The following is a 15,002-nucleotide window of genomic DNA, read 5'->3' as shown; positions in this document are numbered from 1 at the left end:
AAAAAAAAAAAAAAAAAAAAAAAAGCCTTTATTTTTCTGTGAGCAACAAACCAAACCGAGTTGGGGTCTCAGACAACTCGCTCATATGATTGCAAAGACAGACAGAAACTCCCTGATTGGAGAGGGCTCCTCTGAGGGCTCCCAGATTGGAGAGGGTGAAGGTCAGGCTAAGGGGATCCCACACCCCCCGGTGCACAAATGTCATGCACCAGGCCCTAGTTATTTTATAAGAAACAGAAACAGCAAGTTATTACATTGTCTGAGATGAACAGTTAATAGGTATCGTCAGTCATGTCCCGTGAGGTTCAGAACACTCAGATATTTCATCTATGATAGACTCAGAAAGCCTATTAAAAATTAAAAAAAAAACTTTTGACAAGTGGTGGTGGTGATAAAATAAACTTTTAACAAGGGAGCCACTTGGATCAAATGCTCAAATACGTATATGAGCCAGGCTGACCTGGCTCAGTGGTTGAGCGTCAACCTATGAACCAAGAGGTCATGGTTTGATTCCTGGTCAGGGCACATGCCTGGGTTGCAGGCTCGAATCCCCAGTGTGGGGCATGCAGGAGGCAGCCAAGCAATGATTCTCTTTCATCATTGATGTTTCTATCTCTCTCTTCCTCTTCCTTCTTCTCTGAAACCAATAAAAATATATTTAAAAAAATATGTACATGAACTTCAGACTATAGATTATAGAACTTCAGATTATGATCTCTCTAAGAATCTAATTAAATTATCTTCAAAAACTAGAGGCCCGGTGCATGAAATTCCTGCACAGGGCTGGGGGTGTGGGAGGGTCCCTCAGCCGGGCCTGCACCCTCTCGCAATCTGGGACCCCTCCGGGGATGTTTGACTGCCAGTTTAGGCCCGATCCCACAGGGTTCCCTGTGAGATCGGGCCTAAACTGGCAGTCGGACATCCCTCTCACAATCTGGGACCACTGGCTCTTAACTGTTCACCTGCCTTCCTGCCTAATCACCCCTAACCCCTCTGCCTACCTGCCTCATTGCCCCTAATCACTTTTCTGCCTGCCTAATCACCCCTAACCACTCTGCCTGCCTGCCTGATTGCCCCTAACCACTCGTCTGCCTGACTGATAGCCCCTAACTGCTCACCCACCTGCCTGATCGCCCCTAACCACCTCTGCCTTGGCCCCTGCCACTGTGGCTTCGTCTGGAAGGATGAACAGAATGATGTCAGGAAGGTCATTCAGCTGTCTGGTTTAATTAGCATATTATGTTTTTATTATTATAGTCTTTGTAAGGATGGGAGAAAGAAGAGGAAAGGGAAGAGAATATGAGAGGGAGAATTGTAGAGAGAAAAGGAAGTTAAATAACTTTTGGTAGGGAATGAATAATTGAATTTCTATTTAGGTTTAGTCATCTATTGCTACTAATCTATGACTTAATGTTAATGATAAAGGCAACCCTTGGAATGCTCAGAAATATGGTTTCTTGTTGGAACAACTTTTATACAATTATATATGTGTATATATTGGTATTGCAAATTGCACAGGATGTATGTGTACCAAAAAAATGTATTCACTCATTTGAAATTCTGATTTAACTGAGCATCCTGTAACTTTATCTGCTAGGTCTGTCGACGCTTCATGTGAGGGCCTGAGTGGTACTCACCCTATTCTTACTCTCCATTTCTGGCCACGTTCATTGATATTCACTCAAAGGTGCCACCCCAGCAGTTAGTTCTGTGCTGTTCCATGGGGACACCAAGTTCTGTGCCTGAGTGTGACCCTTGTTGCTTCTCAAACAGCAAACTCTCCTTTCCCACAATCAGTCACAGGTTTGTCTTTATCCGTAGACATCAGCTGAACTTGAACCTCAATGTGTGTTGTTAAAAGATCTTCTTTATCTGGTAGAGTGCCCCCTTTTCCAGGACCCTCAGAAACAAGTTCATGGTCTATGGTTATGCAGCTTCTCTTGGTTCCTCGCCTCTGACTCCTAGCCCCAGTGGTTTTGTTTCCTCCATGAGGTCCAACGCTGTTCAAGTCAGGCACACAGTGATCTCTGAGCCTGGCTCTCCGCTCCATCCACTATGCTCAGATACGTGCAAATAAGACTGGGCTCGGTGACTCCTCCACCCCTTCCAGCTCCCCCAGGGCCATTCTCATACCTTCCACATTCCTTTTGAAGACGCACTGCAGATATTAAGCTAACTCAGCGATTTTAAGAATTATACAAAGTTTAAAAAAAATTTAAAACAACTTTGCTTTATTAGGTTATGGTTGAACTGAAATGTTCGCCAGCTTAGGTGTTATGTAATAATTCCTTCTTGTGAGTTAAAATGTGGCTACAAAAGAAATGTGACTATATTAAGTGCATCTCATGGGTAGAAGAAGTATTGCCCTTTGTAATAGAATAAGAATTATCATAGATGTGGATATTATGTTGCTTGTGGGGTTATGCAGTCCTGGAGAACATTCAGGAACTTGTCTGCTCTGTGGGTCACCTGGCTTACCAGTGGGTCCAGTTGGACAAACGAATAGATTTGTGGATCTCTCCCTGGACCATCTTGAACAAACTCTTAGAGATGTCTGTCCTCTGAAAGGTTTGATGACATGATAGCAGAAAAATGCACAGTGGCAGTCGTGCCCAGGTAGTAAGTCATGCCCTCTCCCACTAGTTGAGACGAAGACGCATTTGCTGATCGCACTGCTTGAAGCAGAGCAGAGCGGTTTTATCCCAAGACCTCACCCAGCAAATCTAGTTTGCAGGTTTATGCTTCCACATGAACATCATTGACCTGCAATTGGAATTATTTTTTTAAATGATGCTAAGAAACAGGCACTCACCCTGATACAAGCCCTAACGTTGTGCTCTGTGTAACCAACAGTTGTCTCTGCTCACCTGAGACACATGGCCCCCAGTGTGCATCCAAATATGATGACTGTGAAGCGGGCTCCAAGGCACTCTGTGTCCACGGCATCTGTGAGGATCAAGTCCGCATACAGGCTGGACAGGTGGGTCCTTTCAGACCGTGACTCCTTGGAGGGAGTCAGGGTCCTTAGTCTGTCATCCTGCGTGACTGTGTACAGGCATGGCCCTGTGAGGCTGCAGAGGGGAAGCCACCTCCTGCCCTTAAGCAGGGCACAGGTGAGGAAGGGGATGAGAGGTGTCCATAAATAAGCAGATAACTCGGCCCAGAAGTTAAGATTTCATTATATAAATGACAAACATTTTTATTATTCCTTCATGAATCTTCCTGTGAGATATGACTTCCTTTTGGCCGTGTGAGTTCTAACAGTGACAAGACATGGAAACACAAAAGGCCCCGTCTTGCCAGCAACATGCAGTTTTTAAAAAATATATATATTTTTTATTAATTTCAGAGAGGAAGGGAGAGAGAGAGAGAGAGAGAGAAACATCAATGATGAGAATCATTGACCGGCTATCTCCTGCATGACCCCTACTGGGGATCGAGCCTGCAACCCTGGCATGTGCCCTTGACTGGAATCAAACCCGGGACCCTTCAGTCCTCAGGCCGACGCTCTATCCACTGAGCCAAACTGGCTAGGGCGCAACATGCAGTTTTCAGGAGGCTGGGTTTCTCTGGCCCCTGTGACTGCTGCAGACGCTGAGCCCACGTCCCTGCTGCCTTTGCTCTGGGTCCTGACAACCTTGGCTCCTGGCCCGCAGGGTTGCCCAGTGCCTGCCGCCTGGCCTTGCAGGAGACCTTCAGGTCTTTATTTTTAGTTCTGTTTTTTCCTACTTACGTGATGGAAAATGGTTCCCTTCCAAAGATGGTGGATGGGAAGGAAGGAGAGACTTGCAAAAGGGAAACAAACAGAATTGATTTTCCGAGGTCTGTGCCTACATGGGTGTTTTTCCCTCTAAAAACATAGCAGGCTGAGTTGATTGACTTTAATTATATTGACTTACAGTTCCTGATTGTTGTTGCTCTTTCCCTGGCATCTTTGGGGGCAAATTATAGGTTTCCCTTACTCTGAAATAAAGATGTTTCTCTTTATGCGTGGTCTGGTCTAAATGCTTAATCATTGGGAGGAAAAAGAGAAGCCACTCAATTACCTTATGGAAATGAACATTAGGGGATAAACAGTTGGGGGCTTGGTGAGATTTTCAAAGGTTTTCTTGCTCATTTTGATTTTCTTTATTCACGCTCCTGTCCTCCTGCCAGCCCAAGTACAGCTGCATCTGCGATGCTGGTTGGACGTCCCCACAGAATAGCTCGGCCTGCACACTGGACAGAGACGAGTGCAACCTCTGGCCTGCGCCTTGTTCAGAACATGTGCAGTGTTTCAACACTCCAGGCTCTTTCTATTGTGGGGCCTGTCCCACAGGTATGTGGGCGTGTCTATGCCAGCCAGAGGCACCATGCTGGGTTCTGCCTGCCAGCTAGGCATGGTACCCGAACCAATTTCCTTCTTCTGTCCAAGGATAAGAAGCCCATTCTTAGGAGGTGTTCCAATCCCATTTCATGTCTTATTTTACTAACTCCTACTCCCGACCATCTTCCTGCTGTGACAGTTGAACAACAGAAATGGGAGGTTTGTCCCAAGCTGTGCTCATGTCAAACATTGGGGGCAGGGTGAGCCATGGTTTGTGAGGTCAACCATTTTATATTGCCATCAACTAACTAGACTTGAGGCCAAAGGACATGTGCTCTAGTTCTGCCTTACCTACTAGCCAGATGTTTGTAAACTTGGGGAAATTATTAATGTCTTCTCTTGAGTCCAGTAGTTCTCATCTGGGTGTGGCATTAGAAGGTCCGATGGCCTTACTGTGAATAGGGATGTCCAGCTCCATCACGGACATACAGGGTCCAAATCTCCAGGGGAGGTCAAATGAGATCATTAGAAACGTGGACTCTGGACTCAGAGAGCGCCTGGGTTTGAGTCCAGCTTCATCCCTTATTATATGGGGTCATCATCATCCATATAATGATGATGTATGTCCACTTACTGTGAACAAAGCACTGTGCTGGGTGCACTGGGAAGAATGCACCAGATCTCAGAGAGTTTACGAGGCTGGCTGCACTCCATGGATGTTCTTAGAAAGTGGAGCACAAAGACAACATAATAATAGCAGCTATTCTTGTCGTGGAGGCACTGTGCTAGGCAATTTTTAATTCTTGCACCTACAACAAAAACAAGAAATGCCAGCAATGAGTATTATTCCCATTTTAAAATAGAAGGCCTTGAGGCTTAGAGCAGGCAAGTAACATACCCATGATCACACCGCTTATAAGCACCAGCTTCACACTGGGGCCTGCCTGGCTCTGGATCTGAGCTGTGCGCTGAAGACTGTTCTTCTGAGTCACCAAAGACCCACCCCCGATTGCCTTGTTTGGTGACTTTTGGTTTAGTGAATTCATTGCAAAAGGTTTGAGACATTCTTATAGTTTTGATCATTTGAATTCTGGGTAATAAAGCTCATAACAATTGACTAAAACAGAAACGTTTAAAGTAAAATAACATTCCTTTTCTGTCACCTCAGTCTTCTTCTAATGAGACAACTGTTACATTTTGTTCTTGCTCCTCTTCTACCTTTTCTTTTACTCTTACAAACACATAGATACATATGAAGATTAAAAAAATATTTCCCCACATTGGGATCACATTCTACATATTATCCTAAAATTTTGTATTTTCATTCATTCCTTTCTATATGTGTGTGCATGTTACTAAAAATAATTTGTAGAGAGACCAACCAAAGGACTTGTATGCATGCATATAAGCATAACCAATGGACACAAACCCCAGGGGGGGTGAGGGCATGAGCGGAGGAGGGGGACAAATGGGGGGGGGTAAGGACACATGTAATACCAGTACCTAATCAATAAAGAAAAAAATTAAAAAAATAGTTTGTAGAATTCAATGGGACAGATGAGTCCCTATGCCCCTATTGACCACAGAGAGTCTTTTTAAAAAAATATATATTTTATTGATTTTTTACAGAGAGGAAGGGAGAGGGATAGAGAGTCAGAAACATTGATCAGCTGCCTCCTGCACGTCCCCTACTGGGGATGTGCCGGCAACCAAGGTACATGCCCTTGACTGGAATCGAACCTGGGACCCTTTAGTTCGCAGGTCAACGCTCTATCCACTGAGCCAAACCGGTTAGGGTGACCACAGAGAGTCTTTTCCCCATTTAACGATGCTGCAATAGACATGTGCTTGCCTATTTCTTCCTTTATTCTTGCCTATTTCTCTATATACTGCCAGTTTTATCACTGTAGAATACATTTTAAGAAGTGGAATTGGTAGTCAAAAGGTATGTATTTTAAGAAATGCAACGAATACTGCTAGGTCTCTTTCCAAATAGGTTTTATTAATTTAACTTCTAACAGCATATAAGTGTAATCCTATTGCCCACCTCTTTGCTGAATTTGATTCTAAAAATTTAAAACAATTTTTGTCAACCTGATAGGTAGAGTATATCTCATTTAAATGTATAGTTCCTTATAGCTAAGCAGGTTTTTATATGTTTGTGACTATTTGTTTTTCTTCTTTGTTGACTCATCTGTAGAGCTAACTTTTCAAATCTTATTTTTCTAGGCTGGCAAGGAAATGGATATTATTGCCAAGATGTCAATGAATGTGAGACAAATAATGGCGGTTGTTCTGTGGCTCCACCTGTTGAGTGTGTGAATACACCTGGGTCTTTCCACTGTCAGGCTTGTCCACCAGGTACTACACTAATTTTCTGATTCCATTACAGGCAAACCATACTTTTAAAAATGGGATTTTTTCCTCCATTTTAAATATGACTTCTGTACAAGAAGGCAAACTGAACAGTCTGGAAAGTTTTACTTAACTTACAGATTCAGGGCACATTAGTACTAGCTGTATTATAAGAAAGAAGGAAAAAAGTTTTGAATATCAAAGGACAATAAGCCTTTATTAAAAACTGAAATAGCTTACTGAGGTAATACAGAATTTGAAAAAATGTCTCCGTGAATCCCAGACATATAGCTCCATTGTTCCCACAAATAATTTATTTCTATAATGTACACATGAGGTGTTTTACATATAAAGTTTACTAAATAACCGGCCTGAAGGTAGGTATGTAATACATGTTAGTTTTCTTTCTCTTCCAGAAAGGAGTCATTACTGCTCTTCTCTAATCTGAATTGAGTTACTATCCAGGAAGTTCAACGAGTTCTAAGGGATTAACTGCAACACTTTGTTTCATTAACACAAAACAACAGTACTTTGGACTTCTATAATAATTTAGCTCTAAGATCATCAAGTCATTGAAATGAAAAAGTGTCAGCATTTTTAGTGTCAGCACTCACTGTATCAGTAGTTTCATATACCTTTTTATTTTTTTTATTTTGTAATTAGAAACAGCCACAAACATTGTTTATGAAATAAGGTTCCTAATTCTTGTCCTTTTTCTTAATTATGGAATTTTGTTTATGACACTTTACATTTTCTGTTTGATGATAGAGGATCTCTGGTTGGTCTGTCCATGATATTTGATTCTCAGATTGGGAATCTTCTTCTTGAATAGTCTTAACGTTGTTTGTCGTGCCCCTGCTCTTGCTGTGGTCAGGGTACCAGGGCGATGGAAGAGTGTGCACACTCATAGACGTCTGCTCGGTCAATAACGGAGGCTGCCACCCACAGGCGTCATGCTCCCCAGGCCCAGGTAATGACGCACTCTCCCTCTGCTTTGGGGTATTTTAATATAATGTTATAAAACAAATCAACTTTTTAAAATAAAATTTTTTTGATCTTCAAACAAAAAAATTAATCCATGTCACAAAACTGTACATTGGGATTTTTAAAAATGCAATAGACTGTGTTCTTTTATGATCGGTTCTAATTTAGCAATAATTTTTCAAGATAATTAACTCAGCTACTTAACTCATAATTGTATTTCAGCAAGCAGGAAGGAGAAAAGGAGGAAGGAGGACAAGTCTACTTTTTTTAAGGATATTTTTACTTCTATGCTGTTGGCCAGGGCTGGGCCTGGTGGCTAACCCTGGCCGCAAGGGAGGCTGAGATATGTAGTTTTTATTTCAGGTGCCCATACCCTCAATTAAAATAAAAAGTAAGGAAGGGAAAAATGGAGCTAGGGAAAATACCAATAGAGTCTGCAATGTTGTTTAAAAGAAACTTCAGCTCCTATAATTTTTGAAATATATATTGCTAAACTTTCAGAAATGTTGAATCAATTTATATACTCACCAACAGTGTATGAAAATATACATTTACCCCACTCTTAGCAACAATGAATACTATTGTTATTTTTCATTTTAGTTAATTTTATAGCCAAATTTTGCCTTCCAGTTATTTCAATTTTGACTAAACAAAAATTAAGGTTTTAATTACTAACAATTAATAATTAATGCTTTTCACATAGTACTGGCCATTGTTTCTATTTGTCCATGTCCTTTGTTCATCACTTTCTTATTGATTTGTAAAATTTCATTGTATATTAAGGATATTACCTCGTTGTCTGTCTCATATTTTACATGTATTTTTCTTTTTTTTTTAAATATATTTTATTGATTTTTTACAGAGAGGAAGGGAGAGAGATAGAGAGTTAGAAACATCGATGAGAGAGAAACATCGATCAGCTGCCTCCTGCACATCTCCTACTGGGGATGTGCCCGCAACCCAGGTACATGCCCTTGACTGGAATCAAACCTGGGACCTTTCAGTCCATAGGCCGACACTCTATCCACTGAGCCCAACCGGTTTCAGCGACATGTATTTTTCTTGGCATATTGTTTTTATTTTTTCATTTTGTGATGGAATTTTCTATTTAGAAGTTTAAAAGTTTTATGTAGTCAAAATGGTAAAAATCTTTTCTTTTAAAATTCTCCCCCTTAGAATTTGTCCTTTCCTACCAAACAAACCTTTTAAAATATTCAAGTACATGTTCTTTTATATTTTTATTTATTTAAACATTAAGATCTTTGATCTTTTTAGGATTTATTCTTATCTATAGCATCAAATAGAGATCTACCTTGATATTTTTGTTCAAATGGGTGGCTGGCCCCAACTCCATCTATTGAATAATTTTATCATATCTTTTGCTATTTCAAAATACCACTTTTATTTTTACTAACATGTCATATATATGCACATATATCAAAGAATATGTATGTAATATATATACTTGCTTGTGATTATTAAAGTGTTTATTGATTAACAGCATATTAAAGTGGTTAAGAGCATGAGTTCTAGAAAAAGACTACTGGGATTTTGATTTTCCCTTGACTCCACCATATTCTAGCTTTGTCTTCATCTATAAGTGGGATAATAATAATACCCACTTGAGAGGATTAAGTGAGTCAATATATGTACAATGCGTGCAATAGATATGATCATCATAAGATTACTCGTTTCTGCTGTCAACCCCTCCATGATGAGAAATTCCCCTTTTCCTTAGCGTAACTCACCCTTGGGCAAGAACAAGACATATAGGTCAGTGTCATTGTATATAAAGTATTGAAGACATGTAATGCCTTCCTTATTTTTAAGGTAAAAATAGAAAAATAAAGATTCCAGTGTATTCTCCTTACACCTTGTCTTGCCTGCCCCTAGAGATCTTCATGCTTGAGTTGGATGATTTCTTGTCTAGACAACAGAGCCTGAGTTTTGTTACTGGGTCTGAGTTGAACAGACCTGTATTTACACTTTCACTTTTATTTCTGAACAGGTTCCTTACCTTTCTGTACTTGTCTCCCGGGATATACTGGAAATGGTTTTGGCCCAAATGGATGTGTGCAACTCAGTAATATGTGCCTGAGTCGCCCGTGTTTAAATGGACAATGCATCGTGAGTTCTTTATTCCTGAGAAGATTGTACTTGAGAATAATTTTAGTTTCATATCTATGCAACATGTTTTCTATGATTTATTACTTTTAAGGTAATGATAAAACTTAAGATAAGGAACTGTCAATAACTCTGAGATGAAAGGTAACTATTAATTTTAGTTCCCAGGAAAAACCCATGAGTTAATTAGTGATTTACAAAGAAGTAAAACAATGCCTACAGTTTGATCCCGGTAGATATAACTTATACTTAGCAATCACCATTTAAATGAATGAATGCAAGTTAGACCACTGGAAGCTGCTTGTGACTCAACACCTGCTGCATACATCATGTTTCACTTTATTATTTGGGTTGATTTGAGCTTATTGTCTATCCATTTGTTCTATGGCATTATGTTGTTTCTTTCCTTAGGACACAGTGTCTGGTTATCTTTGTAAGTGTGAATCGGGTTGGGCTGGTATCAACTGCACAGAAAACATCAATGAGTGTCTGAGCAACCCCTGTTTGAATGGGGGAACCTGTGTTGATGGCATTAATGCCTTCAGTTGTGAATGCACACGTTTCTGGACTGGATTTCTCTGCCAAATTCCCCAGCAAGGTATGCTCAGCATTTCTTATACCACAGATGCTCACAGCTTAAATTTATCATCGTTTAATGAGTCCTACTGCAGGTTCTTGTCTAATTGCTCCAATGCTTAGAACTAAGTGTTTCCTTGCAGAAATTGTATAGAATTGACAAGGTGAATTTATATCTCAATAAGCCAGAAGTGCCTTTTCCTCAAAGGAAAATTTTTCTCTTTGCATTATGTCCATTCTGAAAACAAAATATGTTCAGGTATTATAGTTTTCTAATAGTGGGTTTTCCCTAAAGCAGTTATTTAATTTCCCTAGAATATTCTATTTAATCATGTCACTTTTCTGCTCTAGAATATACTGGGTTCCCCATTGCCTGTTAAATAAATATTGGGACTGCTTTTCAATTCTCCTCTATAACCAGGCCTCTTCCTATACCTCTCCTTTTCATTAGTTCTCTAAAAGGACTCCTTTCAAGACAGACATCTTTCCTTACCTGACCTCATGCGCTGCCATGAATATTTCTGCCTTGTTTCTTTATTCTAGATAGTTCTCCCTCAAATCTTTCCAAATTCTTTCTTTGCTTCCCATCGTAATGTATGTCATATTCAACCTCCACCAGAAAACCTCTTATAACGTCTCCACCCCTCCCTTATTACTCCTTATTCTGAATCAGCATGTCTACCAAGGCTTTTCTGTGTGTTCAGGATGTGGTAGACCCCATGAAGAAATAAAAAAGCATAAAATACTCTCTCCACATGTAATCTGCTTATCTTCCAGTTGAGGAGACAAGACTAATACAAAATTGGCAGAGAATAAACAAGAACTAAAGATAAGAACTAAATTGTGTGGGGTCAAGTCAAATGTCACAAAGGTAGAACGGGAGGCAGTGAGCATACAAAGGACAGGGAAATTCATGGTGGAGATGAGGAGACGTGAACTAGACTTTCAACAAGAAGTGAGATTTGGGTGGATGCCCAAGGAAAAGGGGACAGGGGAGAAGAATGGCAGGACTTTTGTCTCTAATGTTAATAACTCAGACTTTCCTGAATGTCTCATCAGCAGGGTTAGAGTTGCCTAGCCTCTTCCTCTATGGAGTCTCTGAAAAGCACAGTTCACCTTCTTTTCCTTTGCAGTCTGTGGAGGGTCCCTCTCAGGGGTGAACGGGAGCTTCAGCTATAAGAGCCCTGATGTTGGCTATGTTCATGACGTTAACTGCTTCTGGGTTGTCCGAACCGAAGAGAGAAAGGTAACTGTAGTGTCTCCTGTCTAATGTAGATTTCATTTATATATAGGCATATGTATTACATAAAATACATATAGTGATAATTTAGCAATCATATATTAAGGATTTACTAAATGTCAGGCTTTGGGCTAGGCCAGTGGTCGGCAAACTGCGGCTTGCGAGCCACATACGGCTCTTTGGCCCCTTGAGTGTGGCTCTTCCACAAAATACCGACTTCTGCGCATGGGCCACGAAGTTTCAATCGCACTGTACGTGTGCGCCCACCATGGATGATGCTCTATGGATGATGCTCTATATGGGTTGGCTGACAGCAAGTCAGTGATTTGTAAAGGCATGTCCTTACTGATACAGTCATGTTTGAAGGTCATCACTCAATAATGTTGATTATATACAAAAATGGGAACTTCCTTTAAGATTATTTTCTTGCCTGACCAATATGGCCCAGTGGTTGAGCATCAACCTATGAACCAGGAGTCACAGTTCCATTCCTGGTCAGGGCACATGCCTGGGCTACAGGCTTGATCCCCAGTGAGGGACATGGATGAGGCAGCTGATCGATGATTCTCTCTCATCATGGATGTTTCTCTCTCTCTCTTCCTCTCCCTTCCTCTCTGAAATAGATAAAAAATACATATATTATTTAAAAAGATGATTTTCTTATTAGTGTCTTCTCTGGGCCACTGCATGTGCCAGTGTTCAATGCTAATTGTTCCACAGATTATATCATTAACTCTCATAACCCAAACGAATTACATATATATCCTCATTTTACATATAAGGAAATGGAGCCTAGAACAGCTGAGAAATTCGTCCAGGGGCGTGTGGTTTTAAATGGCATGCAGTCACTTGAACCCAGGCCATTCAACATCAATAACTCTGAACCCGAACCGCTGCAAAAATAATCTTCAAATTAAAATCTGAGCCTGAGGTTTTTAGTGCTTTTGTCTCCAGTATTTATTATTCAACTTTTCCAAATACTTATTTTTCAACCAGGTTGTAGGCTCACTGAAATAAAGTTATACTTCTGAATAGAGAATGTTTCCCTTAAATCCCATTAACTTTTCAGCAATATTATAGAGGTCATTGTATAAGGTCAGAAAACATTTTCCACCCCCCCGTAAAAGAGGACCTGTTAACTCATAATAGAATAAACTCCAAAATCAATTTTTCAGTGAATATTTGATATGAATTTCCTTCTTTCCATTTAGTTTTCATGAATTATACTTCGTGACATTGAAAACAAATTTTTTTCAAAAAAATTATTTTGTGAAAAATTTTGACATTTTTATTTTCAATCTGTAAGAAAATTTATGCTGTTTTCTTGATGATTGTGATTCTATATCTTTTTATCCCCAACATAATTTACATAAAGGAGTAGAAAATTATGTACAAATCATGGACATTTATTTCATTTTTATTGACATTGCTTCAAGGGAAAACATGATGTAATGTTAGGTAACAGATCTTAAAAATATCCTAGTATAGAATTTCAAAAATATCTTGATTTCCTTTTTCACTAGTTGAATACTGTTGTGGTTTTAGATTATAAAAGAAATTAAATTCAACAGCCTTCTTTTGGTTGTTTGACTGTTTTAAGTGAGGTTGTCAATAAAAAATATTTTATATATAATAAAAGGCAAATATGCAAATCGACTGAATGGTAGAATGATTGGTTGCTGTGACACACACTGACCACCATTGGACAGATGCTCAATGCAGGAGCTGCCCCCTGGTGGTCAGTGTGCTCCCACAGGGGGAGTGCCACTCAGCTAGAAGCAGGGCTCATGGCTGGCGAGCACAGCGGCAGTGGCAGGAACCTCTCCCGCCTCCATGGCAGCGCTAAGGATGTCTGGCTGATGGCTCAGAGCAGAGTGGGCCTAAGCCATCAGTTGGACATCCCTCAAGGGCTCCTGGACTGTGAGAGGGCGCAGGCCAGACTGAGGGGACACCCCCCCCGAGTGCACAAATTTTGTGCACCAGGCCTCTAGTTTTAAATATAATTAACTATATTACTATGCTTTTCTGTATATTCCAACATCTTAACTTGGAGACACACTTTGTGTTTATTCTCTCCTACTTGTATGTGCAGAACTCTTCATATTCCCTTTGCCCATTCTCTGCTCTTATTACTCAGCTCTTATGATGTGCAACCATGAAGACTTGCAGACTTTATACTTGCCGATACCATACCTACTCAGTCTACACCTGAGGTTCTCAGTGTGGGTTGGGCATCAGTATCTGGTTGAAAGTTTCAGAAATTCCTAAGAACATCTGTGAGTGAGCTACAGGCTATTCAGGGGATCAAGATATAAATTCTTGTGAATAGTAATATTAATCAGTTAAATTTAATTTAAGGTAGATTTTTCAAATGTCTAATGTATTTTACTAATGTGGAAGCATTTGTTTAATTGACCTAACAGTTTAATGAAACCTAGGTAAATATATTTCATTAATCCATTGAATAACAACTCAAGGAATATAAAGTTTTAGTTATGCTAGATAAATATGTTCTAGAGATATGCTGTACAGCATAGTGCCTATAGCTAACAATACAGTATTTTGCAGTTCAAAATTTTTTAATAGAATAGATTATGTTTTTACCATAAAAATTTTTGTGAGAGAGATAGAGATAGATAGAGAGAGAGATAGATAGATAGAGAGAGAGAGAGAGAGAAAGCTTTGGGAGGTGTTGGATATGTCTATTGATTGTTGTGATGATATCGCAGGTGTTTGTATATGTCCAAACTCATGAAATTTTACATTAAATATGTGTAGTTCTTTGTGTATCACTGATACCTCAATAAAGCTGTGAAATGTATGTAATTAACATTAAGATTTCGGCATAGTTGTTTATATACGTGAGGGGGGAAAAAGATGGAATTTTACCTCACACCAAAAAAAAAAAGATTTTTGATATATGTTGATATTAGTTGAAGTGTAAGCAATTTTTAACACAAGTCATTTAACAAATAGATTTTTCATATGTATTTGTGGATAATTGGGACATTTTTGATATGTCTCTTAAAAGTGACTCACTGTAAATGCTTCCTAATTAGTGGGAGACAGACTCTAGACTTAACATGAGTATGAAGAATAATATCTTGTGACCTTTTTATTTTTAGGTGCTGCGTATCACTTTCACTTTTTTCCAATTAGAATCAGTGAGCAACTGTCCACATGAGTTTCTTCAGATTCACGATGGAGATTCCTCTGCAGCATTTCAGCTTGGAAGGTTCTGTGGCTCCAGCACCCCACATGAACTCCTCAGCAGTGACAATGCTCTCTACTTTCATTTCTATTCTGAACATTTAAGAAATGAGAGAGGCTTTACAATAAGATGGGAAACACAACAACCAGGTAAGTGTAAATATGGAACACAATAAAGCCAAGTCTTGAGGTTATTAATTTTTTAAT

General features: G+C 39.6%; 1 protein-coding gene across 1 annotated transcript in view; it reads left to right on the top strand.

The window, feature by feature from the left end:
• Positions 1-15,002, top strand: part of LOC102243297 (cubilin) — a gene marked incomplete at its 3' end in the record, with an annotated part of 182,298 nt that overhangs the window by 12,070 nt on the left and 155,226 nt on the right. Inside the window, exons 7-14 of the mRNA XM_005856727.2 lie at positions 2,854-2,980; positions 4,156-4,318; positions 6,536-6,667; positions 7,536-7,631; positions 9,654-9,772; positions 10,181-10,367; positions 11,479-11,591; positions 14,711-14,945. Coding sequence (XP_005856789.1) covers positions 2,854-2,980; positions 4,156-4,318; positions 6,536-6,667; positions 7,536-7,631; positions 9,654-9,772; positions 10,181-10,367; positions 11,479-11,591; positions 14,711-14,945 — 1,172 coding nt within the window. The remainder of the gene's footprint in view (positions 1-2,853; positions 2,981-4,155; positions 4,319-6,535; positions 6,668-7,535; positions 7,632-9,653; positions 9,773-10,180; positions 10,368-11,478; positions 11,592-14,710; positions 14,946-15,002) is intronic.

This window comes from Myotis brandtii, unplaced genomic scaffold, assembly GCF_000412655.1.
Source record: "Myotis brandtii unplaced genomic scaffold, ASM41265v1 scaffold1042, whole genome shotgun sequence".
NCBI lineage: Eukaryota > Metazoa > Chordata > Mammalia > Chiroptera > Vespertilionidae > Myotis > Myotis brandtii.
This window is presented reverse-complemented; position numbering and strand designations above follow the sequence as displayed.